Source organism: Oryctolagus cuniculus, chromosome X, assembly GCF_964237555.1.
Source record: "Oryctolagus cuniculus chromosome X, mOryCun1.1, whole genome shotgun sequence".
Lineage (NCBI taxonomy): Eukaryota > Metazoa > Chordata > Mammalia > Lagomorpha > Leporidae > Oryctolagus > Oryctolagus cuniculus.
The window spans coordinates 52737630-52764209 of record NC_091453.1 but is presented as its reverse complement, the minus strand read 5'-3'; the positions used below and the strand labels follow the sequence as shown (position 1 = coordinate 52764209).

At 39.8% G+C, this 26580-nt stretch overlaps 1 protein-coding gene across 4 annotated transcripts in view; it reads left to right on the top strand.

Moving 5' to 3' along the window:
* Nucleotides 1-26580, top strand: part of PHKA1 (phosphorylase kinase regulatory subunit alpha 1) — a 119331-nt gene that overhangs the window by 21818 nt on the left and 70933 nt on the right. For all 4 annotated transcript variants that reach the window (NM_001165917.1, XM_070066327.1, XM_017349631.3 and 1 more), the window contains 9 exon segments: nt 1635-1717; nt 10980-11060; nt 16125-16223; nt 17257-17403; nt 17817-17870; nt 19407-19529; nt 23451-23546; nt 24255-24362; nt 26487-26565. In NM_001165917.1, coding sequence (NP_001159389.1) covers nt 1635-1717; nt 10980-11060; nt 16125-16223; nt 17257-17403; nt 17817-17870; nt 19407-19529; nt 23451-23546; nt 24255-24362; nt 26487-26565 — 870 coding nt within the window.

The following is a 26580-nucleotide window of genomic DNA, read 5'->3' as shown; positions in this document are numbered from 1 at the left end:
CATTTCCATTTAAACCACGCTGTTTTGGTTACAAATTTTTGTTTAAACAAAATAGTTTCTTCCAGGAAAATATGAGAAGCTTTAAAGTTTAGTGTCTCTAGCTAATATGTTCTTCTCTTCTTCCTCCTGTTTGCTTATAGACTGTAAAGGAAAAATAAGCTTTTTGATTTTTCAATTCTGAAATGATTTTATGGTTAGAATGAAGTAGTCTACATAGACAGTAAACTTTATTGTTGTGAGAGAGATGTTTTCAAAGTTAATTGAGTAGTAAATTTATACATACAAAAAGTCTTAGTGCTCAGGATTTAATAATTTTATGTAAAATTGAATGCAGTGTGTCTTCCAGGTTTCTGCTTTATTTAATATGATTTTGCTTTTCTGTATAACTTTTTAATTTAAAAAGTAGTGCCTGTTCATTGTCAAATATTGAAAAATTACAAACATGTCCAAACAACAAGAAAATAAAGCTCCCTTGAATTTTACCACCAAAGATAATGATGTTAACATCCTCCTGGTATAGATTTTTCAAAGCGTGTGTGTATGTGTGTGTGTGTGTGCAGAGAGTTTATAAACAAAAATGGAGCATATTGTGCATACTAGGAAATAGTATAGAATTTTGCTTAGGAACTCAGTCTCTGAAGTGACACAGAAGTTAGCACTCAATTGAGTCTAGTCCCACTATTTATTGATTACATGAGCTTAGGTAAATATTTTCTCTCTCTATGCCTCATGGAGAAAATATATAGCTAAAAAAATACTCACTTCTTATGGTTGTAGTAAAAGTTAAATGTGAAATTCAGGGCCAGCATTGTGGCATAGCAGGTAAAGCCACGCCCTACAATGCCAGCATCCCATGTGGGGGCCTCTTTGTGTCCTGTTCCACTTCTGATCCAGCTCCCTGCTAATGGCCTGGGGATGCAGTGGAAGATGGCCCAATTTCCTGGGCCCCTGCACCCACGTGGGAGACGTGGAAGAAGCTCCAGACTCCTGGCTTTGGATCATCCCAGCTCCAGCCATTGTGGCCTTTTGGGGAGTGAACCAGTGGATGGAAGATCTCTCTCACTTTCTGTCTCTCCCTCTGTCTCTGTAACTCTGGCTTGCAAAATAAATAAATCTTTATTTTGTAAAATTAAATATGAAATTCAATCAAAATACTATGTGTAATCAGTAGCTATTTAGCTTACATTTAGAATAACCATCATTTTACTCAGAAAATATGGTTTTAAATCTTCCTTAAAAATCATAATTTTGTCTATTACTTCTTGTTTCTGACTTAGACCCCTTCCAACTCTTTTTGAGATGTCTTTCTTCTTCCAGATGTCTAAGTTTATATACTTAAGTGCATTGTAAAATAGTTTCTTATAGAATCAAAAGTCTGAGACTTTTTTTATTAACACTAAAAATAACAAATAAAATTCTTCTATGTTAAAATGTTTGGTTCTTACTTAGTTAGAGATTAGCCTAGGACTGACTTGTGGTCTTGTGTTATTGTTTAGGAATCAAATTACTTTCCATTGTTCCTAAATGGAAATAGGACTACTTGGAAATAGTGAGGTCATCTAATCACCCCAGCTACCTATAAAGCTTGAAGTGATAATTGACTAGTTCTATATATTTGTTCCCTTTTTCCTCAGGACTCCATATTATCCACAGCCTAGATGAAGTCAATTTCATACAGAACCTTGTGTTTTACATTGAAGCTGCCTATAAAACTGCTGTAAGTACTAATTGTGGAATGGACTTTAAACATGATATTTTTGTTTTTAAAATCCTGGACAACTCATTCTTTCTGTTAATGCTGCCCCTCATCATGAACCAATATAAAAGGATTCTAGCAGAAATTGTCTTCAGCTTCCTTCTTTACTACTCTGTTAGCCTTTCCCCAAGGAGGTTACACAGACAACAGGATCAAGATGCTATGCTTTCATTCCTTTCAAATCCTGTGATATCGCATAGCATGTGTATGGCAATCTGGGACCAAATTGTGGTCTTATTTTAGTGATTTAAGGTCTCACACAGGAACAAGGAGTCTAGAGAGTATTACAGGTCATTAAGTTACTTAGAAATAACATTCAATCATGTGTTTAATATTATCTGTTGGCACTGGTTCAGTGATGACTATATAGAAAGGTTGTTTTTCCTTTAACATATGAGATAGGTTTATATTAAATTATCATATATTTAATATCCTCTGTATAAAATCTTTTGGTAGATACTGTACAAGAATGCTTTTTTTTCTTCTGCAGTCTAACATAGACAGTTTTTGTTGTTGTTCTTTGAGGCCTTATTTATAATCTCCAAAACTGTATATAATCCAGATGTCCATGAACAGGTAAATGGATAAATAAATTGCAATATATCCATAAAATGGAACTTTACTCGGCAATAGAAAGGAATAATATCTATGCAACTATATGGATGAATATTGAAGGCATCATGCTTAGTGAAAGAAGCCAAACAGAAATGTTCATTCTATATGATTCCACAAATATAAAGTTCTAGAAAATTGGAGCTGATATTTAGCATAGCAGTTGAGATGCTTATCCTTTATTGGAGTGCATGGTTCCCAGCTTTGGCCTGTACCAGCCCTGGCTGTTGCAAAAAAATTTTGAAAGTGAACCAGTGGATATCTCTGTCTGTTTCCCTCTCTATCTTTCAGCTTTTCAAATAATTGAGTAAATAATTTTTTAACTCTAGAAATCTGTAGTGACATAAAGCAGAGTTGTGGTTGCAAAGGACAGAGGCAAAGGAGAGATACATTAAAAGGACATGAGGAAACTTTTGAGGATTTTACAATTGTTCATTAAATGCGATGATAATGTCACAGGTGTAGACATATGTCAAAATCGATCAAATTGTATAGTTTAAATAGATGTAGTATTTGAACACCAATTATGCCTCAATAAATATTTAAAATTATTTTTGAAATGCATAAATGCAGTCACTGTAGGACAGTGCTGGAGACAAAATGCCAGAGTTTTCTTCTCTATCTTCCCTTTTGCATTTTTTTAAAGATTTATTTTATTTATTTGAAAGGCAGAGTTAGAAAGAGATCTTCTATCTGCTGGTTCACTCCCCAAAGGGCCGCAGTGGCCAGGAGCCAGGAACTTCTTCTGGGTCTCCCACATGGGTGCAGGGGCCCTAGGATTTGTACCATCTTCTACTGCTTTCCCAGGCCATAGCAGAGAGCTAATTGGAAAGTGGAGCAGCTGGGACTTAAACAGGCACGCAAATAGGATGCCAGCACCACAGTCCAGGGTTTTAACCCGCTGTGCCACAGTGCTGGCCTCCCTTTGCATTTCTTACTAAGCATCCTTTTCTTTGGGACAAACACATTCTTTTATATTTTTGTTAATTGGACAATTACCATTTAAAAGTGATTTAAATAAAAATAAAAATGTATTTACCATTTCTAATGCTTTTCATCCTCTCATGTGGATTCAGATGTTAAACATATCTTTTCCTTGTGCCTGGAGAAATAACTTTAACAGTTTTGAATTTGCTGGTGATGAATTGTAGGCTTTTGTATGCCTAAAATCTATTTCACCTTCATTTTTGAAAGATATTTTTACTAGGTATAGAATATTATTGTCACTCTAACATCTTGTTTGCATTGTTTCAGATGAGAATTTATTGCCCTCGTTATTTTTTTTCTTTATGTAATGTGTCTTTTTTTCCTTTGGTTGCTTTCAGGAGTTTTTTTTTTTTTTTTTTTTTTTTTTTAGTTACTGACTTTAAGCATTTTAATTATAATGTTTTTTGTACTTGGGGTTTATTTATCTCCCTGGATATGTGGATATATACATATTTAAAGATTTATTTTATTTTTTGAGAGGCAGACAGAGAGAGGGAGAGACAAAGAGAGAGGTCTTCACTCCCCAAATGACTGCGACAGCTGGAGCTGAGCAGATCCAAGCCAGGAGCCAGAGCTTCTTCCAGGTCTCCCACGTAGGTGCAAGGATCCAATCACTTGGGACATCTTCTACTCCTTTTCCAGGACATCAGCAGGGAGCAAGATCAGAAGTGGAGCAGCCAGGACTCAAACTGGTTGTTCATATGGGATGCTGGCACTGCAGGCAGTCTAACCTACTATGCCACTGTGCCGGCCCTGGATAGATTTCATCTATATATAGTTTTCATTAAAAGTTTCAGCACAGTGGGCATTTAGTGTAGCAGTTAAGACACTGCTTAGAACATCTACATCCCATGTTGACTGTTTGGGTTCAAGTCCTGTTTCTGCTCCTAATTCTTGTTTATAGGTACTCTGTGAGGCAACAAGTGATGGTTCAAGTATTTGGGTCTCTTGTGGGGGGTCCAGTTTGAGTTCTGAGCTCCTGGCTTCGGCCTGCTCCAGCCCCAGCTAGTGCAAGCATTTGAGGAGTGAACTAGCAGATGGGAGTGCTCACTCTTTCTCTCTCTCTCCCTGCCTCCCTCCCTCTCTATCTCTACCTCTACCTCTAAAATAAATAACTAAATAACTACCTATATAAATAAAATTTTGTTGAGAGCAGAAAAAAGTTTTCAGGAATTATTTCTTCATATCTTGTTATGTTTCCCCCTTTCCTTCAGGGACTCCAGTTACACATGCATTAGGCTGTAATGTGCCACATCTCACTGTTGTACTGTTCTGGTTTTCTTAAATTCTTTTTTCTCTCTATGTTTCAATGTGAATAGTTTCTTTTTAAGTTTATTTTATTTTATTTTTCATTTGAAAGGACAGTGTTAGCCTGGGCTGGTTCAGGCCAAAGCCAGGAGGTAGGAACTCCATATGGGTCTCCCATTTGGGTGGCAGGCATCCAAATACTTGAGCCATCATTTGCTGCCTCTCTGTAGATAAGCGGAAAACTGAATTGGAAGTGGAGGCAGGACTAGATCCCAAGCACTCTTAATATGGGATACAGGTGTTCCAAGCAATGGCTTCATCCACTCTGCTGCGGTGCCCACCCCCTTGAATAGCTTCTATTTCTACACTTTCAATTTTACTGATATTTTCATTTACAATCTGGAATTTGTTGTTAACCCCACTCAGTAAGTTTTTTTTTTTATCTCTGATATGTTTTCATCTCTAGATGTTAAATTCCTGTCTCTTTTATATTTTCCATGTATCTACTAAACTTTTTGAATATATTGAATAAAACTTTAATACATGTTTTAATGTTTTTGTCTGAATATTTGAACATTGATATCACTTCCAGATTAGTTTCAGTCGATTGATTTGTATTCTTATAATTATTCTCAACCTTTGTGCCGGAGTTGGAAAAAGTTTCTTCCTTTTCAAATTTTTTAAAAATTTTTTGGATACACAGAGTTATAGAGAGAAAGAGAGATCTTCCATCCACTGGCTCACGCTCCAAATGGCCACAACAGCTCATCCTGTCCAGAGCCAGGAGCTTCATCCACATCTCCCACGTAGGTGTCAGGGACCTAAGTACTTGGTCCATCTTCTGCTTCTTTCCCAGGCACAGTAGCAGGGAGCTGGTTTGGAAGCAGAGCAGCCGGGAGTTAACCAGAGCCCATATGGGATGCCAGCATCACAGGCAGTGGCTTAACCTGTTGTATCACAATGGTGGCCCCAAAAGTTTCATCCTTATTGCTTTTAAGATGTGTTACATGGATCCAGAGTCATGTTCATTCTAGGGCTGATTATTCCTCACTGCTTAGGCAAGACCCTTCTGAAAAGGTTACCCAATATCCCTATGAATTAAGAGGCTTTCTAGTCTGACTGATCGGAACAGGCAGTATTTCTGGTCCTGTGTAGGTATCAGTTATTTTTATTTTTTTAAAAGATTTATTTATTTACTTGAAAGAGTTACACAGAGAAAGAAGGACAGGCAGAGAGAGAGAGAGGGGTCTTCCATCTGCCGGTTCACTCCCCAGATGACCACAACAGCCAGAGCCGTGCCGATCTGAAGCCAGGAGCTTCCTCTGGGTCTCCCACGCGGGTGCAGGGGCCCAAGAACTTGGGTCATCTTCTGCTTTCCCAGGCCACAGGAGAGAGGTGGATCGGAAGTGGAGCAGCCGGGACTCTAACCGGTGCCCATATGGGATGCGGGCACTGCAGGCAGTGGCTTTACCCACTACACCACAGCACCAGTCCCTCAGTTATTTTTCTAATTCTTTTGGATTGCTCTTTTCCCTATTTCTCACATTCGTGAATTGATCATTATTATTTTGAATACTTAAGGAGGAACCTCTACAAATTTATAAGGTTCTCTATGTAGCTCTCTCTATTCTTCATTAATCTGTTTGAAAAATTACAGGTACCTTGATCTTTCTGTATTCTCAGCTCCAGTTCCTCAACTTGAGGAGTTTGCCAGGCTCTGCTTGGGTTTCCCTTCCTTGTACTGATGCCTGGAAACTTTTGCAGTAATAAGCTGGTGTGGTCATAGGAGTCATCCTGTTTATTGTCCCCTTTCAGGAGTCACTTCTGTTCATTGCATGATGTTTATTGTATTGAAAACCACTGTGTTGGGGCCGGCACTGTGGTGCAGCGGGTTAAAGTCCTGGCCTGAAGAATCCCATATGGGAGCCAGTTCTAGTCCCAGCTGCTTCTCTTCCAAGCCAGCTCTCTGGTATGGTCTGGGAAAACAGTAGAAGATGGCCCAAGTCCTTGGCCCAGGCACCCATGTGGGAGATCCAGAAGAAACTCCTGGCTCCTGGCTTCAGGTTGGTCCAGCTCTGGCCGTTGCGGCCATTTGTGGAGTGAACCAGCAGATGGAAGACCTCTCGCTCTCTGTCTCTACCTCTCTGTGTAACTCTGTCTTTCAAATAAATAAAAAAAAACTTAAAAAAAAGAAAACCACTATGTCATAAATAGTCCATTTTTAAAAAAAATGTATTTATCTATTTGAAAGGCAGGAGAGAGAGAGATAAAGAGAGAGAGAGAGAGAATCTTCCATCTGCTGGTTCACTCCCCAAATGGCCAACTGCTGTAGCTGGGATGATCTGAAGCTAAGAGCCAGGAGCTTCTTCCAGGCGTCCCATATGGGTGCAGGGGCCCAAGTACTTAAGCCATCTTCCACTGCCTTCCCACCCATATTATTAGAGAGCTGGATCAGAAGTGGAGCAGCCAGGACTAGAACAAGAGCCCATATTAGGAGGCGAGTGCCACAAGCAGCAGCTTTACTCGCTACGCCACAGTGCCAACCCCCGATGGTCCAGTTTTTAACTTGTTTCAGGTGGGAGGGTAAATCTGGAACTCTTTAGTCCATATTTGCCAGAAGCACAAGTATAGCATAGACATTCTTGATACAAGCAGACATTATTTGTTGAGTGATCATTTTGCCTTCAAATTAGCAGAGACCTTCTGTGGTCCAGGTTAGAAGTCAGGATTATTTGGTCTCTCATTGCATCCTAGGGTTGCAACAGTAGAATTAATGATATTTATGCCAACTATTACTCTAACCTGTGTTACACAAACCCAAACTGGATTTGGGTTAGGTGAGGCCAGCCATAGATTAAATAACTTACCTTCCTGAAACTTCACTTTAACTCTAGGATTTGACAAGAAAATATAGAAATAAATATAAATGTGTGTACATACACACATACACATGTATGCACTTATCTATTTACAAGTTCTGTTCAATAAGGGCTTAAAAACAATGTCACTCCAAAGACAATACACATATCTACTGCCAAGGTCTTGGATTCTTTCAGTTTTGATAAAAATAAACCAGGGCTTCTTGTAGAAGTGGTTGATTTCAGGGCTGTCACAGAGAAAATACAGGATATGATTGCTGCATCTTGTAGTGCCCAAAAAGTGAAGAAGTGCTAAAAAAAATGGGGCACATCCAAAGCACACAAGAACCAACATACATAGAACACTCAGTGGCCAAATATGGAACAATTTGAGCAGTAAAATAAGTAATGATAGTATTTTCTTATAAGCCACAGAACAATATGTAGTATCTCTAAATATTCTGTTTATCCTCAAACAGCTTCTCTTCCTTAGAGAAAAATTGCAATTAATGACTATAGAAGTAATGAAGACTCTAGAAAATCACCCTTAAAACGCAACTGGAGGCCGGCGCCTCGGCTCACTAGGCTAATCCTCCACCTAGCGGCGCCGGCACACCAGGTTCTAATCCCGGTTGGGGCGCCGGATTCTGTCCCGGTTGCCCCTCTTCCAGGCCAGCTCTCTGCTGTGGCCAGGGAGTGCAGTGGAGGATGGCCCAAGTGCTTGGGCCCTGCACCCCTTGGGAGACCAGGAAAAGCACCTGGCTCCTGGCTCCTGCCATCGGATCAGCGCGGTGCGCCGGCCGCAGTGCGCCGGCCGTGGCGGCCATTGGAGGGTGAACCAACAGCAAAGGAAGACCTTTCTCTCTGTCTCTCTCTCTCACTGTCCACTCTGCCTGTCAATAAATAAATAAATAAATAAATTTAAAAAACCACGCAACTGGAGGCCGGCGCCGCGGCTCTCTAGGCTAATCCTCCGCCTGCGGCGCCAGTCCCGGTCGGGGCACCGGATTCTATCTGAGTTGCTCCTCTTCCAGTCCAGCTCTCTACTGTGGCCCGGGAGTGCAGTGGAGGATGGCCCAGGTGCTTGGGCCCTGCACCCACATGGGAAACCAGAAGGAAACACCTGGCTCCTGGCTTTGGATCAGCGCAGCGCGCCAGCCACAATGTGCCGGCTGTAGCGGCCACTTGCGGGGTGAACCAAAGGAAAAAGACCTTTCTCTCTGTCTCTCTCTCTCTCTCTCTCACTGTCTAACTCTGCCTGTCAAAAAAAAAAAAAAACAACACCATAACTGGAATAATTGTTGCAGGCAATATTCACCAGTGAATATTGAATTAATAAGTGGATGTTTGAAGAGAAACAGAATATTTATATACACATAGTCTTAAAATGTCTCTCTCAAGATGCTTATTAGTTACAAAGGAAAAAACACTAGAAGTAGAATGGAGAAACCTGACACACAGGTTTCCTTAACCAAGGATATAAGGTTAAGGTTATCCTTAACCAAGGATGATATCACCATTAATAAGACATATCAGCACCACATACCCCTAATATGATGATACAGTAAGAATGGCATAGCATAATGTCTTCAATACATATTCTTGCCAAAAATGCCTAACTTCAGTCTGATCATGTGAAAACAAAGATCAATCCCAAATTAAGAGAAATCTGCAAACTACTTGATCACTAGTCTGCAAAAACTGTCAATGTCCTTAAACACAAGACTTAAAAGAACTGTCATTGGTTGGAAGAGACTAAGGAAACAAGACAAATGCAGCATGGAATTCTTTATTGGATCCTGGAATGTAAAAAGGACATTAGTGTAAAAACCAGTGAAATCCAATTCAAGTTTTTAGTTTAGTTAATGAAATTGTAGTGATGTTAATTTCTTAACTTTGACAATTGTACTATTGTTACGTTAGATGTTAATAACAGAGGATGCTGAGTGAAGAGTATGTGGGAACTCACTGTACTGTTTTTGTAGCTTCTAAGTCTGAAGTTATTTCAAAATAAAAAGTTCTTAAAAGTATTTTAAATGTAATCTTTACATTACTGAGCTGATACATAGAGCTAAGGTAAAGAGTAGGCTTTGCGGGGCTGAAATTGTGGTATAACAGGTTGAGCCAACCCCTGTGGCACCAGAATCTCGAATGAGCACTGATTCGAGTCCCAGCTGCTCTGCTTCTGATCCTGCTCCATGCTAATGTGTCTGGGAAAGCAGCAGAAGATGGCCCAGGTTCTTAGGCTCCTACACCCATGTAGGAGACCTGGATGAAGCTCTTGGCTCCTGGCTTCAACCTGGCCCAGGCCTGACCATCGCAGCCACTGTGGGAGTGAACCAGCAGGTGGAGGATCTCCCTCTCTTTCTCTGTAACTCTGCCTCTCAAATAAATATAATAAATCTTTAAAAAAAAAAAAAGGAGTAGGCTTTGGAGTGAGATTATTTAGACCTTGACTCTGTCATTTACTAGCTGTGTGACTTTGGGTGAGTCATTTAACCACCCCCCCCTTTGCACCTCACTTTCATCATCTATAAAATATAAGAATTAAAGAAGAAAATGATACAAAATGCATCAATTAGTACATGGTACGTTGTCACTGTCAATAAAGAGTAAAATTAGAATTGGTGTTTAATATAAAATACTGGACTTCTCTTTAAGCCCTGGCTCCTAGATCCCCTGGGAAACTGCTTTGATGAAATATTTTGGGAATTGCCTCTCTAGATTGACTGTTATAGTTCTTAATAACTCTTGATTAACTGTTGAGGAGTCTTCCAACTTTTGGAGGCCCTAATTCATGGTTACTTTAAAAATTTCATAGGAAAATGGAATTGAAAGATAAGTTCAGGGTGGGTATTTGGCCTAATGGTTAAGAACCCCATTAAGATGCTCACATCCAGGCACTGTGGCATAACAGATAAAGCTACCACCTGAAGCTCTACCATCCTATATAGGTGCTGATTCAAGTCCTGGCTGCCCCACTTCTGATCCAACTCCCTGCTGATGCACCTGGGAAAGCAGCAGGGGATGGTGATGGCTCAAGTGGTTGGACCCCTACACCCACATGGAAGACCTGGCTCCTGGTTTCAGACTGCCCAGCTCTGGTCATTGTGGCCATTTGGGGAGTAAACCAGCAGATGGGAGATCTCTGTCTCTCTGAATCTCTCTCCTCTTTTTCCATGTGTGTGTGCCTTTCAAATAAAATGAAAGTTTTTTTAAAATATTATTTTGGTGAAAAATATTTTTTTGAAATCCATGCATAGATTCTTCATTATATGTATTTTCCATGAACTTTTTAAAAACCCTCTTAGAATGTAAAGCTATTGGGAAAGTAGCTTCAGGGACCAAATAACTCACTGCCATCTACTTAGTAAGCATTTGGGATATACTTGTAAATGGCAAATTAACTCCAATTAGTGTCTTTTATTCAGAGGCTGTGCATCTAGCAAGTATTTAGTAGTTATGACTTGTTAATTGTATATTGTTAATGACTTGTTAATGGTATTATTTTATGCCAGGACTTCGGGATATGGGAACGCGGAGACAAGACCAACCAAGGGATATCAGAACTGAATGCCAGTTCAGTAGGAATGGCAAAGGTAATTTTTCCATTCTTGTTTGTACCAAGTATGGAGTAAGGAAATCTAGTGCACTTTTGCTATGAATAAAAACTTAATATCAATGTGGACCATCATCACATTGGTTATTCTTTTAAACCATAGGCAATCGCTTCTCGGCCTTTTGGCTAAGATCAAGTGTAAACCATAGGCAAGAGTCAGATTTTCTCAAAGAATTTTGGATATGTAGATGAAAACTTCCATAAGTTCCAGATTTGATACACAAGCTTAACACCTGAGAACCACCTCTCAATCCTCTACCCCTTTAACCGTCTCCATCCCCAAATCATCATTATCATCCATCATCATCATGAACACCTCTCCACTTGGCTTTGCTTTTTCATCCTACCAGCTCTTATCACCTCTGGAAACAGTAAGAAGGCAAAAACTAGGATAGCAGGAATAGGATCAAACCTGTGCAATATGATAAGTATGCATTGTTTAATGTCTTCTACAAAAAGGTAAAGACACAGATTGACTTGGAAAAAAGGAAATCCAGTGTATACTGCCTATCAGAACTCTAATATAGCAAAATGATACAGAAATATTTAAAACAGAATGATGGACAAAGTACAGTCTGATAAACATAAATTTAAAAAGAGCAATGATGACTATGTGAATGTTAAATGAAGGATTTGAATTCTCTACTACGTGTAGGGTTAATTTTATGGGTATAAAATTAAATGAAAAATTGATCTCTACAAAAAATAAGAATGAGAAAGGAAGAGGGAAGAAGAAGAAAGGTGGAGTATGGGTGGAATGGAGGTAGGGGAGTAAGAATCATCATGTTCTCAAATCTGTATATACTAAATTCATGAAATTGTATTCCTTAAACAGAATAAAATAAATAAAGATATATATGTATCACATGGAACAAAGAGGACAGAATAGGACCATGATAGAATTTTGAAAGGCACGACTGAGGCCGGCGCCGCAGCTCACTAGGCTAACCCTCCGTCTTGCAGCGCCAGCACACCGGGTTCTAGTCCCGTCGGGGCGCCGGATTCTGTCCCGGTTCCCCCTCTTCCAGGCCAGCTCTCTGCTGTGGCCAGGGAGTGCAGTGGAGGATGGCCCAAGTACTTGGACCCTGCACCCCATGGGAGACCAGGATAAGTACCTGGCTCCTGCCATCGGATCAGTGTGGTACGCCGGCCGCAGCGCGCCAGCCGTGGCGGCCATTGGAGGGTGAACCAACGGCAAAGGAAGACCTTTCTGTTTGTCTCTCTCTCACTGTCCACTCTGCCTGTCAAAAAAAAAAAAAAAAAAAAAAAGAAAGGCACGACTGAGAAAGTCTGGTCTTGAATGTAGTTTTAACTATTCAGGGCAAAATATATGAGAAAACAGGGCAAAACAAAAACAGTTATTAGGGAAATAAGGAAATAAATTTAAAAAGCATTGTCAGCCTATGATGCAGGCAGTAAACCAAAAATAAGATCATAGAAATTTTGAATTATGTAATCAATACAGTTGGATTAGTAAATACATTTAGGACTTTGTACTTACAAAATGTTTATCCCCTGGTAAGCTTTTAAATGTATTTTTAAATAACCAAAGTGGTATAGGTATTATGTTTGCCTTTTTAAATGAGTTTATACCATACCTACTTCTGTGTAACTGATTTTTTTCATTCAATAATCTTGTAATTCACTGAACAGCATAAGCAACTCCTTTCAATGGCATTTCATACAGATTAATCCAGTTTATTCTTTTCAGTTACCATACAGTATTTAATAATTGCTCTGTGGTGCCATTATCTCCATTTTTAAATTATTCCAAATAATAATTTAGTGAGGGTCCTTCTGCATGCACCCTGGTGGACTTGTATAATTATCTTTGTAGGATAGAGTCCTAAGAGTGGAACCCTTAGGAGATACACACACACACACAAATTTCTCTCTAAAAAATTTCCACTAGTTTGCATATTCCTCATACATATATATGATGGATATATGGAAAATGGAGTTAAAAATAAATTCACTTTGAAGTAGTTTGAAATCCATGCATAATTTGTTCATAATATGCATTTTCTATGAACTTTTTGAAGACCCCTCATAAGTCATTTTCCTCAAATCCTTGCTATCTGAATATCTGACTTTAAAAGTTTTAACCACTGAAACTGTTTTTACTTCTTGTTTTGAAATCATATGAGACTTACACAAAAGTTGCAAGAACTGTACAAAAATTCCTTACATTCCCCACTTGTCAACATTTGATTAATCTCTATTTACAAACTTAGACACACATACACACATGTGCATATGCACAAATTTTACATTTTCTGAACCAATGAAGAGTACATTACAGATATGATGCCACAATACTCCTAAATATTTCAGTGTGAATTTTCTCAAAGACTCTTCCATAACCATCATCAAAAGTCAGAAAATTGGATCAGGCATTTGACCTGCATCCCACCTTAGAGTACCTAGATTTGATCCAAGGCTCTAGCTCCTAACTCTAGCTTCCTGCTAATGGCAGGCTCTGAGAGGTAGCAGTGATGGCTCAAGTAGTTGGGTCACTGCCACCCATGTGGGAAATCCGGATTGAGTTCCTGGCTCTTGTCTTCAGTCAGCCCAGCCCTGGCCATGCAGCCATTTGGAAAGTAAAACCACAGATAAGAGTGTGCTCTCTCTCACTCTCTCTCTCTCCCTTTCCCTCCCTCCCTCTCAAATAAATAAGTAATTTAAAAAGTCAGGAAATGAACGCTTACATTATATTATTATATTACATTATATTATTACCTCATCCACAGACCCCATTTAAATTTCTTTAATTTTCTTTTTCTTTTTTCTTTTTTTTTAATTTTTTGACAGTCAGAGTTAGACAGTGAGAGACAGAGAGAGAGTTACAGACAGTGAGAGAGAGACAGAGAGAAAGGTCTTCCTTCCATTGGTTCACTCCCCTAATGGCCGCTACGGCCAGCGCTGCACTGACCCGAAGCCAAGAGCCGGGTGATTCCTCCCGGTCTCTCATGCAGGTGCAGGGCCATGCTCTGCTGCCCTCCCAGGCCACAGTAGAGAGCTAGACTGGAAGAGGAGCAACCGGAGCTAGTACCCAGCGCCCCAACTGGGACTAGAACCCGGGGTGCTGGCGCCGCAGGCGAAGGATTAGCCAAGTGAGCCACGGCGCCGGCCTAATTTTCTCAATAATGTCACTTACAATAATAAAAAATCCTAGTGATGAAAGATCAAATCTAGGATAAGATATTACATTATATCATAATGTCTGTTTAGGCTCCTTCCATTTATAACAATACACCAATCTTTACTTATCCTTCTCCCTCTCTCTCTCTCTGCCTTTTAAATAAATATTCTTTAAAAAAATAAAGACAAAAAGGACCAGCGCTGTTGTGTGGTGGGTAAAGCTGCCGGCTGCAGTACCAGCATCCCATATGGGCACCGGTTCGAGTCCTGGCTGCTCCACTTCTAATCCAGCTCTCTGCTATGGCCTGGGAAAGTAGTAGAAGATGGCCCAAGTTCTTGGGCCCCTGCAGCTGTATGGGAGACCTGGAAGAATCTCCTGGCTTCTGGCTTCGGATCAGCACAGCTCGGGCCATTGCGACCATTTGGGGAGTGAACCAACAGATGGGTGACCTCTCTCTCTGCCTCGCTCTGTTTCTCTGTAACTCTGTCTTTCAAATAAAATAAATAAATCTTTTTAAAAACAAAATAATAAAATAAATCAAACTACATTTCTAACAATTGTTAAATGGTTAAATATACTTTCATATATCCATAAGAAATTTTTGTACAAAATGAAAATACTCATGCTGCATTTTTTTTACTGCAAAAAGCAGGATACCAAATGTGACCTCAACTATATAGAAATATGCACAGAAAAAAACCTAATAAGGAAACATGTCAAAAATGTTAACAGTGGTTGTTTTAGCTGAGTTTTTTTTTTTTTAAAGATTATTTACTTGAAAGGCAGTTACAGAGAAGCAGAGGCAGAGCGAGAGAGGGAGAGAGGTCTTCCATTCACTGGTTCAATCCTCAAATGGCCGCAATGGCCATAGCTGGGCCGATCCGAAGCAAGGAAACAGGAGCTTCTTCTGGGTCTCCCACATGGGTGCAGGGGCCTGAGGACTTCGACCATCTTCTACTGCTTTCCCAGGCCATAGCAGAGAGCTGGATCAGAAGTGGAGCAGCCGGGACTCAAACCAGCGACCATATAGGATGCCGGCACTGCAGGTGGCAACTTTACCCGCTATACCACAGTGTCGGCCCCTTAGTTGAGTTTGTGTCCTCTTTATACCTTATTATGTTTTCAAAATATCCTATAACAAGTGTGTTCTACTTTTATGATCAGAAAACATATTCATAAAAGAAGTTAAGAAATAAATTATAGTTTTTAAAAAGCATGTTAATTTCATTTTAATGTGTCATCTAAAAATTGAACTCATGTAAATAGAGAGTAAAATAATGGTTGCTGGTGCTAGAGGGGAGTGAGGCAATGGGGAGTTGTTGATGAAAGGGTGCAAAGTTTCAGATATACAGTAGGGATAAGTTTCTTGATGTATTGCATAGCAGGGGATTATAGTTAATAGAAATATATCGTTCAAAAAACATGCAACTACTCCTTTGCCTTGGTGACTAATAACCTTTATCTTTAAGTCAAATATAATATCTTTCTAGGATATTCACTTCCCTATGGAAACTCAACTATGTGGCAGTACCTAATGGTTGCTGCATTATCTTGTAGTCATATACTTCTTGTGTTTTAATATGCTGGTACCTTACTTAGAGCTCCCCTGGCAAAAGAATGATTTACTATAAATTCATCTAACATGCTAAAATTATTTTTAAAGTTTGATAAATGTGATGCTTGTTTGATAGTGTGCAAATTTCATCTTAACTTTTTCTATGGGATAATTTGGGAGGCAATAAAACCCCACAGAAACCTCTGAGAAGAGAGTGCTAATCTATTTTCTGTTCTACTGAACATATTGAAAAGTGAAATCATATAGATAAGATACAGAGGTGCAGAAAGAATAAATTTGTATTGATAGAACACTGACATTGTACTTTCCTTCTTTAATCCTCACAGGCAGCCCTGGAAGCATTAGATGAACTTGACCTGTTTGGTGTGAAAGGTGGGCCCCAATCAGTTATCCATGTCTTGGCTGATGAAGTACAACACTGCCAGGTGAGGCAACAATAGGTCACATTATAACAAATTGTATTCTTGCCCACACTCATATTCACCATGGACTTTACATTAAGGAGAACTGAATAAGGGAGAGTACTTCATGTGATTTGTTACCTTGTGCCAAGAAATACCTTTATCAAGCCTCCTGTACTAAAGCCCAATATGGTGTTGGATATAAAATGTTTTGTAGCCTTGCTCTCTCACCCAAGATGATAAAGCAGGGATGGGGAACCTTTTATTGCCACTTGGATATTTATGATATCATTCACAGGTTATAGAAAATTGTCTTTTTAAAAGTTAGCCTCCTATAGATTTATTGAGTTTCTAGTCCCAACTGCAGTTGCCTTAGCAGGGCCAGACCAAATGATTTGGCCTGGGTCAGAGCAAAGCTGGAACCTGGGAACTCTGTCCAGGTCTGCTATGTGAGGGACAGAGAACCAAGTATTTGAGGCATCACTTGGTTATTCCCAAGGTGCATATTAGCAGGAAACCAGAATAAGAAGTGGAGCTGCTGGCCAGCACCATGGCTCACTTGGCTAATCCTCCGTCTGTGGCGCTGGCACCCTGGGTTCTAGTCCCGGTGGGGTGCCAGATTCTGTCCCGGTTGCTCCTCTTCCAGTCCAGCTCTCTGCTGTGGCCTGGGAAGGCAGTGGAGGATGGCCCAAGTCCTTGGGCCCTGCACCCGCATGGGAGATCCACATGGGAGGAAGCACCTGGCTCCTGGCTTCAGATCAGCGCAGTGCGCCAGGCGTAGTGGCCATTTGGGGGATGAACCAATGGAAGGAAGACCTTTCTCTCTGTTTCTCTCTCTCTCGCTGTCTAACTCTGCCTGCCAAAAAAAAAAAAAAAAAAAAGTGGAGCTGGGAGTCCAACCCAGGGCATTCTGGTATGGAATGCAGGTTTCCCAACTCATGACTTAACCACTAAGGCCAAATGTCCATGCCCACATAAATGCTTTTAAATTAAAGTTACTGGTTTTACAATACCAAGGTGTTTAATAATGGGCCACATTTGACTTAATTTCTTTTAGTCTATCCTTAATTCCCTACTACCCCGGGCTTCAACATCCAAAGAAGTTGATGCTAGTCTACTTTCAGTGATCTCCTTCCCAGCCTTTGCAGTAGAGGATAGCAAGTTGGTGGAGATCACAAAGCAGGAGATCATCACCAAGCTTCAGGTAAGTCCATATGTGCCTCTCTTTTCTTTAATGCTATGACTTTGAAGGGAAATTAATTAATTTGAGTATCACCTGTGTTGGTGATTTCAAGAAATGTTTACATTTTCCAAGTTATCATTCATATGGAGTTTCTATAAAAAGCTGTTAAACCTTCTATCCACCCTAAGGTGGAGAGTCATGGAGAGGATACTTATTCGGAACACTGCTTGAGGGAAGAGCCTGTAACTTACTCCTCACCCCAAATCAGTCTCTGCTGCTAGACTGATTTCAGGATTTTTGTTTCTGTTTTGGGGTATCCTATATGTATAAATGATAGGTAAACACATATAGATGTTGCAAAGGCTGTATTTCCGATTAATTATTATCTCTGTCCCAATTTATAATCTTCTGACCTTTCTTCTCTGCATTGCCAGGGTCGTTACGGTTGCTGTCGTTTTCTCCGTGATGGGTATAAAACCCCTAAAGAGGTATGTTTCTTTTCTCCAAAATGAACTCAAGATAGAATGGTCATCACTACCTGCAGCCTCATTCAGAGAAAATACTTACCTCACTAATGGTACTTACGTAAATCGCTAAATAAGATAATGATAACTGAGGTTTGTCATATTTGTTGGGCTTAGCTGCCAACTTCTCAGGTTGTGGACCTTTTAGGATTAAATAAAACAGAGGACGGTGAAGCCCTTCCAATCCCTGCAGTTGGTTAGTTTCAGGAAAGAACTACTGATGGATTCTAGAGTTAGTAAATGAAAGTTTAAGTAGAAACAGAATATTTGCATAGTCTCAAACAATCTACCTCCAAATTTTTAATAATAACAATGGACTAAGTCTATCAGTAGATCTTTCTGACCATTTTCCACTTTTTGCAGTTTGTTAGCTTCTAAGCAGTACTTGTTCTTGAGAATATAAGTTCCTTTTATTCTGTTATCAAAAGTTCTCAGAAAAGTCAGTGGAGAAAATCGAGTATTATTAAAGGAAATGAATGGTCAATAAAGAAGCACTTTCATTGGTAATGCTGGTCAAAAGCCATTATGACTTTTAAAGATCATTGATCTCAAACTCTTTTGATCTACTTCCTCTCTTCCACTTAATTCTTTATCTCTGAATTTGACTGCTGCCCCTGCCAATCTACTGAAATTGTGCTCTAAAGCAGGAATTGGGAACCTTTTTCTGTCAAGAGCCATTGAATATTTTCATCATTCGCAGGCCAAACAAAATTATCAACTTAAAAATTAGCCTGTTATAGATGTATTGAATTTTGAGTCTCACTTGCAGTTGCCTTGCAGGACCAGACCAGATGATTTTGTGGACCTTATATGGCCTGCAGGCTGGGCATCCCCCACCCTGCTAAAGCATCATCATAAGCTGCTAAATGACCAACCCAATAGTCTTTTCTCAATTTTTATCCTCCTTGACTTCTCTACAATACATCACTATTTCCACCCCCATATCTTCTTGAAAATATTTTCCTATTTTAATTTCCAAAATACAGCACTATCCAAATTCTTTTCTTTCTGTTCATTCCTCATCCCATTTTGAGGGTTTATCAAGATTCCATTCCTGGACAGTTTTCTCATTTATATGGTACTATCTCACAAAGTTCATCTGTAATTTGTGCTTTATATGTCATCCCCATAAGAATGATACCCAAACTCTCATTTCTAGCTGCCCCTCTAAACAAATGGATATTGTAGTTCATGCCATTTGTATGTCCCACTACTACTTCAAACATAGTAAGTATAAACTAAACTCAGTTTTGTTGCAAACCAATCTTAATTCTTACACACCCTCTTGTGATGTCATTATTGTCCCAGTGGCACTAATTAGAAGTCACATCACAGAATATTGGCTGAGGGAGGAAAGTATGTACATATGATGTCTTCCCTGGTGTCAGCTCTAAAACACACTATCAATAGTGAAAGGCCACATTTTAGTGCCTTTGAATTAAAGATGAACATCTAACCTCTGAGTGATAAGACAGACTTTGTTTATTATATTCCCACCAGGATCCCAATCGTCTATACTATGAACCAGCTGAGCTGAAGCTGTTCGAAAACATTGAGTGTGAATGGCCATTGTTCTGGACTTACTTTATCCTTGATGGGGTCTTCAGTGGCAATGCAGAACAGGTAATGAGCTGAGGAAGGAGCTTTTCAGCAGAATGTTCTCATTACGTCCTCTTTCAGTTACTAGCTGTACCAACCCTGTATCCAAATGAAAGTATTCCTGGTAAGGAAGAGACAGAATTGTCTCCTGGAGATTAATAGCTGAGGGTACTAAGTTAAGAGTTGAGAAATCTGGATGCTTTTTTTTATTTTTTAAAGATTTATTTATTTATTTATTTTTAAATATTTATTTATTTATTTGAAAGTCAGAGTTATGCAGAGAGAGAGAGAGGTCTTCCATCTGTTGATTCACTCCCCAACTGGCTACAACGGCCAGAGCTGGGCTGATCCGAAGCCAGGAGCCAGGAGCTTCCTCCAGATCTTCCCACATGGCTGCAGGGGCCCAAGGACTTGGGCTATATTCTACTGCTTTCCCAGGCCATAGCAGAAAGCTGGATCAGAAACGGCACAGCCAGGACTCAAACTGGTGCTCATATGGGGTACTGGCACTGCAAGCCGTGGCTTTACCTGCTACGCCACAGTGCCAGCCCCAAGATTTATTTTATGTATTCGAAAAGCAAATTGAAGACTGAAGGAGAGACGGAGAGAGAGAGTTCTTCCATCTTCTGGTTTACTCCCTAAGTGGCCACAATGTTCAGAACTGGGCCAGGCCAAAGCCAGGAGCCTGGAACGTCATCTAGATTTCCCACATGGGGTTAGCAGGGGCACAAGCACTTGGGTCATCTTCTGCTACTTCCCCAGGCACATTCGCAGGTAGCTGGGTCAGAGTGGAACATTCAGGACTCGAACCTGGCTCCAGTGTGAGATGACATAATCACAGGTGGCAACTTAACCTGTTGTGCCACAATGCCAACCCCCTGGATTCCTTTGTTTCTTTACACCTAACCATTGAGTAGCCCAGGAATCATCACTGGCTTCTTCAGTTTTTCTGTATATAAAATTTGAATAGTTTTTCTCTCCTCATTAAAGAAGATGGCATTACAATTCTTTACATTTCACAAATAGAAATAATTTGTTAAGTACAAGGTACAGTCCATTCTGCTGTAATGAGACAGGTACATTTCTTTAAAAATCACCATGCTATGCATATTCAATAAATAACAACAATGGAGCTTGTAGGAAAATGGGATAAGGAGCACAGCACTTAAAATGTTTATAAAAAACACAAATGGATAGGAACCTAATGAAAACAGTAACAATTTTTACATGTTAAAAGGTTAAGAAATACCTAAAGACCACAATAGTTATGGGTTTTACCTTGAAAAAGACCTGAGGTTTGCCTTTGGAAGTGTGTACTCATGTTCCCGATAGATCACCCACATGGCTCCTTGCCCACCAGCCTGTGTACAAGAGGAAAAGAACAAAATAGAGATAAAAATAGTGAAAAGGAACTTAGAACAGAGAGGAGAAATAAAAAATAGTTTGAGATGAACGAAGGGGATAAATTAAAGAGAGAAGAAGCACAGTCTTGCAGCCAATGTGGCCACCAGATGATTGCAGCTTGTAAGACATAAAGAAATGCAGGGAGGGTTCTGAAATTGGAAGGAAATGTGTAAGAGCAGATGCAGATGGGTGCGGTTCATGTGTTCCTGAGGTGTGTGCATGTGTGTGTTTTATGTGTTTGTATGCACTTCAGTTCAGCTGATTGAGTATTTTTCCACCATAAGATACAGATGTTTTTGTTTCCGCATTTTATGTAACTTCAGCAAATTGTGAAGCAAAGAAGATGGACTTAACCATAGTGCAGTATCAATACATCCTTAAGTCAAGCAGCTATACTTAAGGTAGAACATATTTGATGAGGCCTTTGAAGGCATGCTGACTTGGGCTAAACTCTGGACTTGATTATGTACTTGTTCTGTGATCTTCTGCAAGTTTATAATCTCTTTGAGTCTTAATTTCCCTGCAAAAAAGGCCTTAATTACACATACTATATCATGAACTAGCTGAGCTGGAGCTATTGAAAAGATTGATCATAAATGGCTATTGTGTTAGACATAGTTTATCTTTGATGGGCTCTTCATTGGCAATGCAGAACAGGTGATGAGCTAAGGTTATTAAAATTTAAATGGACACTATGAGAAACAGTGACTTGATCAGCTCTTGTCCTGACTGTTGATGTACAATGTAATACTTTATCCATTTTAGTATTTTCTCTTTGTTTTGTTCTAGTACTATTGGTTGAACTCTGTGATTAACACACAATTATTCTTAGGTGTTTAAATTTTAACTGAAAAGTGATCCCTGTTAAATATAAGAGTGGGAATAAGAGAGGGAGGAGATGTACAATTTGGGACATGCTCAATCAGACTAGCCCCAAATGGTGGAGTTAGAATCATGCCAGGGGATCCCAATACAATCCCATCAAGGTGGCATGTACCAATGCCATCTCACTAGTCCAAGTGATCAATTTCAGTTCACAATTGATCACACTGATAGGTCTAAGAGTCAAAGGGATCACACAAACAAGACTAGTGTCTGCTAATACTAGCTGATAGAATCAGAAAGGGAAAGAATGATCCATCATGGGAAGCGGTATACACAGCAGACTCATAGAATGGCAGATGTCCTAAATAGCACTCTGGCCTCAGAATCAGCCCTTAAGGCATTCGGATATGGCTGAAGAGCCCATGAGAGTATTTTAGGCATGGAAAGCCAAGACACCTTGAAAAAAAAAAAAAGAAGACCTAAATGGAAGATCTCTGCGAGTGAGATCCCAGTGGAAAGAACGGGGCCATCAAAGAAGGAGGTACCTTTATCTGAAGGGAGGAGAGAACTTCCACTTTGACTATGACCCTGTCAGAATAAGATCGAAGTCGGCGAACTCAAAAGGTTTCCATAGCCTTGACAACTCATGACTAGAGCCTAGGGAGATCACTGACGCCATAAAAAAGAGTGTCAAATTGTTAAGTCAACAACAGGAGTCACTGTGTACTTACTTCTCATGTGGGATCTGTCCTTAGTGTGTTGTCCAATGTGAAGTAATGCTATAACTAGTACTGAAACAGTATTTTACACTTTGTGTTTCTGTGTGGGTGCAAACTGATGAAATCTTAATATATACTGAATTGATCTTCTGTATATAAAGATAATTGAAAATGAATCTTGATGTGAATGGAATGGGAGAGGGAGCGGGAGATGGGAGGGGTGTGAGTGGGAGGGAAGTTATGGGGGGAAAAAGCCATTGTAATCCATAAACTGTACTTTGGAAATTTATATTTACTAAATAAAAAATTTAAAAAAAATTTAAAAAGAAAATACATGGTGGAAAAAAAAAAGATCAAAGTCGGTGAACTCAAAAGGCTTCCATAGCCTTGGCAACTCATGACTAGAGCCTAGGGAGATTACTGATGCCATAAACAAGAGTGTCAAATTGTTAAGTCAACAACAGGAGTCACTGTGTACTTACTCCTCATGTGGGATCCCTGTCCTTAATGTGTTGTCCAATGTGAAGTAATGCTATAACTAGTACTGAAACAGTATTTTACACTTTATGTTCTGTGTGGGTGCAAACTGATGAAATCTTTACTTAATATATACTAAATCGATCTTCTGTATATAAAGATAATTGAAAATGAATCTTGATGTGAATGGAAGGGGAGAAGGAGCGGGAGATGGGAGGGGTGCGAGTGGGAGGGAAATTATGGGAGGGAAAACGCCATTGTAATCCATAAACTGTACTTTTGAAATGTATATTTACTAAATAAAAGTTAAAAAAGAAAAAAAAATTTAATAGATCGCACTGTACGAAACTCCTAGCATAATATTTGGCTTATAAAACTCATTGAGCAAATGTTTTTCCCTTCCCTGCCCCACTTACTTAGTGAATGAGCTTCTTTGCAATAGGACCTTCTTTGACTATAGGCTCTCTCCTAGGTTCTCAAGGAAAATTTCTTAATTTGTTTTTCTGCCTTTTATCTTCAGGTTCAAGAGTATAGAGAGGCTCTTGAAGCAGTTCTCATCAAGGGCAAAAATGGGGTCCCACTTCTGCCAGAGCTCTACAGTGTTCCTCCTGACAAGGTGAGTTGGACAGTGCCACAATGTGGAAGAGACAGAAGAGGAGCAGTACTTTAATCCTATTACCTCATTTGCATCAAATAATTTTTAATCTTCGGATTTTAATGTTCTAAAAGTTTCTCTTAGGTACAGGGCAATAAATGGATTATTTTTCCTTTAAAAATAAAATTTTGAAGGAGTGTCAGTTACCACAGTGTTGCACAATGGCACAAGGACAAGATCAAAGTGGAGATCATTTGGTAGAACTAGGGTGATGTTCTTTCTGAGCTCTTAGGATTTGGTGTTCTCTACTTTGAGGCCAGGAATCTGGGATTATTTAAGTAGGTCAGGCTTGGAAATTGAAGCATGTCCTCCTTGTCTTCTTTTTCTGAAAATGCCCATTGGGTGTACATTTGTTCATCTTCTCCATTGTGAAAGACCAATAAACATGGGAGAGTTACAGTCTTCCATTCTGGTGGGCATGGGTAGAATTTCAGGCCCTACCTCATACCTATTCAGTCAGAATCTGCATTTTAACAAGATTCTCAGATGGTTTGTATGCATATTACAGTGTGAGGAGCAGTGCCCTAGCCTACAGTTATAGTGCTTGACATTTTAGTGCTGTGCATACATGATTGCATAGGGTATGAATCACAACCCAGACTCAGTCTTTTTGTCAGTATCTTAAACTTCCTATTACCCCTCATTTGGTCTCTTCGTCTTTTCTTTTAGGTTGATGAAGAGTATCAGAATCCTCACACCGTGGACCGAGTCCCCATGGGGAAGTTGCCTCACATGTGGGGTCAGTCTCTATACATTTTAGGAAGCTTGATGGCAGAGGTATGGAAACTGCAAGCCTGCCCCACTTTTTCTGCCTTAGTTACCTTAATAATCAGATTTGTGAGTGGCTCATTAAATCTGAAGGATGTTTTCGCATTTTCTACATTGCCTTAATTACAGTTTTTCCTCTAGATCCTCAGAGTAGGGAGCATGGCCAACCCTCAGTAAAAATTTCTTGCCCCTGGCAACCACATCTCTCATGCTGCCCAGGGCTCCCTACTTTGGCACTGTACTTGGAACTACTCCGGAATCAGGCACTTTAGCCTTCCCTTTCAAACCTCCCCTCAGTGCCTTGCCTGGTAACTAACAAATTCAATTGTGCTTAGATAACACCATTTACAATGGGTGAAGGGCCACCCTTTCCAGGCAACATAGTGTTTCATTATTTAATTGAATTAGCTGATCACTTTAGGCACCATGTCGACTGGTTGGGAACATCCTGGGTTTTTGTTCAATTGGTTGGGGTGTTTCTTGGTTTCTATTTGTTTGGTTTTGGGTAAGTATGAAATTCTGTTGAGACATCTCTTAATGAAGTAATTCTGACTTTGTGTCTAGTTTTCTTGTGTGTGTGACATTTTGAGCCTACACAGAAGGGCTCAGTTTCTGAAAAGTTTTCCAAATTTTCTGAAAAATATATTTCCCCATTGTGGATTATTTTGATAAGTTACAACTCAGGCTACTTGAGAGTCTAATTTGGGACTTAGCTGTCTTTTCTTTGTAAAAAAATGTTTGTTTGAAAGTCAGAGTTACAGAGAGGGAAAGAGATCTTCCATCTGCTGGTTCACTCCACAGATGGCCAAAATGGCCAGAACTGGGCCAAGCCAAAGCCAGTGGCCAAGAACTCCATCTAAGTATCCCATGTGGATGGCAGGGGTCCAAACAGTTGGGTCATCTTCCACTGCTTTTCCCAGGCCATTAGCAGAGAGCTGAATTGGAAGTGGAGCAGCTGGGACAAGAACCAGCATCCATATGGGATGCTGGCATCACAGATGGTGGCTTATCCATTAAGTCACAATGCCAGGCCCATTAACTATCCTTTCTGATCCAGGCCTTTTGACCTGTTTATGTATGACAGTTTATTTTATGCAGCTGTTTTCGTTTGTTTGTTTTATTTTTCTGTGGTCATATTTGTTTGATTATCATTAGTTAACATTAACATGAATATAGTAATAATGGGCAGAATGCTTTAAAATTATCCTTAGTGACCTTCACCTTTACTTAGAATAAATTAGTGCAATGAAAAAAGATGAGTGAGAGAGGTGTTCATAAGGGCAAAGTAGATGAGTTTATCTCATTTCATAAAGGATAGAAACTCAAATCAAGTAACAAGATTTCTAAGAGCAGAGAGCACAGCAGATAAATGACCAAATGAGAAAATAGCAGAACTAAAGGCATTAGTTATTGATAATAAGAATTGTCCTCTGATCATCTAATTTTATATATGTACATACATATATATATATATATAAAGAAGATAAAGGAATAACCAGGAAACTTTGTGTATTTATCTTTTATATCCCACTTTTTTATTTTTTTATTTTTTTGACAGGCAGAGTAGACAGAGAGAGAGACAGAGAGAAAGGTCTTCCTTTGCCGTTGGTTCACCCTCCAATGGCCGCCACGGCTGGCACGCTGTGGCCGGCGCACCGCGCTGATCTGATGGCAGGAGCCAGGTGCTTCTCCTGGTCTCCCATGGGGTGCAGGGTCCAAGTACTTGGGCCATCCTCCACTGCACTCCCTGGCCACAGCAGAGAGCTGGCCTGGAAGAGGGGCAACCGGGACAGAATCTGGCGCCCCGACTGGGACTAGAACCCGGTGTGCCGGCACCACAAGGCAGAGGATTAGCCTAGTGAGCCGCGGTGCCGGCCTATATATCCCACTTATTTAAAAAGGATCCATGACAGCCACTAGAAATTAACTCCTGATAAAACTAATTTGGATGTGAATTCATGGAGTTCAAATATTTTCATTTAAGATAATTATTTTCATTATAAGATAATTATTTCTTTCTATACCTGCCTCTCACATTATGGGGTAGGGTTATAGACATAAGAATGTTGTTTTCCCTTAACCATTAGCCTTTTTGGAGAATTAATAATCTGTATCTTTGTGATTTTTCTGTAGGGATTTTTAGCTCCTGGAGAAATTGATCCACTGAATCGTAGGTTCTCTACAGTACCAAAGCCAGATGTTGTGGTTCAAGGTATGTATCCTTATT